We start from the raw sequence: 608 nt of genomic DNA on the forward strand, positions 1-608 counted from the left end.
AATTTCACCGTGCCGGTGCATGCAGCTTGTGTTTTGAAGCCTGCCAACCAAATGGTAATTCATCTTCAGTCTCATCTACAGTATGACTGTATGATGCAGCAGGAAGCATACTTTAGGACATGTAAACCTGATCGTTCCCGGCATAGATATAAAGCAGAAGCAATCACAGCCATCCAACTTGCTCAGACACACAGGTAACGAGCAAGCGAGGATCAACATTACATTTCCAACATCAGATAGTATTCAGCAGAAATAATTCAGAATTCAAATAGAGATTACAAGGGTGAACAACCTGAAACAAGATTCAAGCTTTTCAATGAAAATACAGTCCGCTGAAGTGAAAGTCTTGACTCTCGAGTAATAAAACAAGAAATACAATCAAACGCAATGCATGTAGATGGTAGCAACTGAGGCCACACTCTTTTTGGCGGTGACCCTGTTTCAGCTTCCGTTTTCCATCTTCTAGTCTTGAAGTGCTAGAGATAGCTTCAGGCCTCTTCCAGTATGACAGCGATTCCCAGCTAGTCATCTAACCAGCTGCAAACCATCCTGGGTAGGTAAAACAATAATGGTAAAACATTTGAATTTGAGAAGCATTCAGCGGCCCC

General features: G+C 42.3%; 1 protein-coding gene across 1 annotated transcript in view; it reads right to left on the reverse strand.

Annotated features, from left to right (window-relative positions):
* Positions 1-249: 249 nt before the first annotated feature.
* LOC119312914 (disease resistance protein RGA5-like) overlaps positions 250-608 on the reverse strand; it is a 5,392-nt gene continuing 5,033 nt past the window's right edge. Inside the window, exon 3 of the mRNA XM_037588699.1 lies at positions 250-549. Coding sequence (XP_037444596.1) covers positions 522-549 — 28 coding nt within the window. The 3' untranslated portion in view covers positions 250-521. The remainder of the gene's footprint in view (positions 550-608) is intronic.

Source organism: Triticum dicoccoides, chromosome 5B (genome assembly GCF_002162155.2).
Source record: "Triticum dicoccoides isolate Atlit2015 ecotype Zavitan chromosome 5B, WEW_v2.0, whole genome shotgun sequence".
Classification (NCBI taxonomy): Eukaryota; Viridiplantae; Streptophyta; class Magnoliopsida; order Poales; family Poaceae; genus Triticum; species Triticum dicoccoides.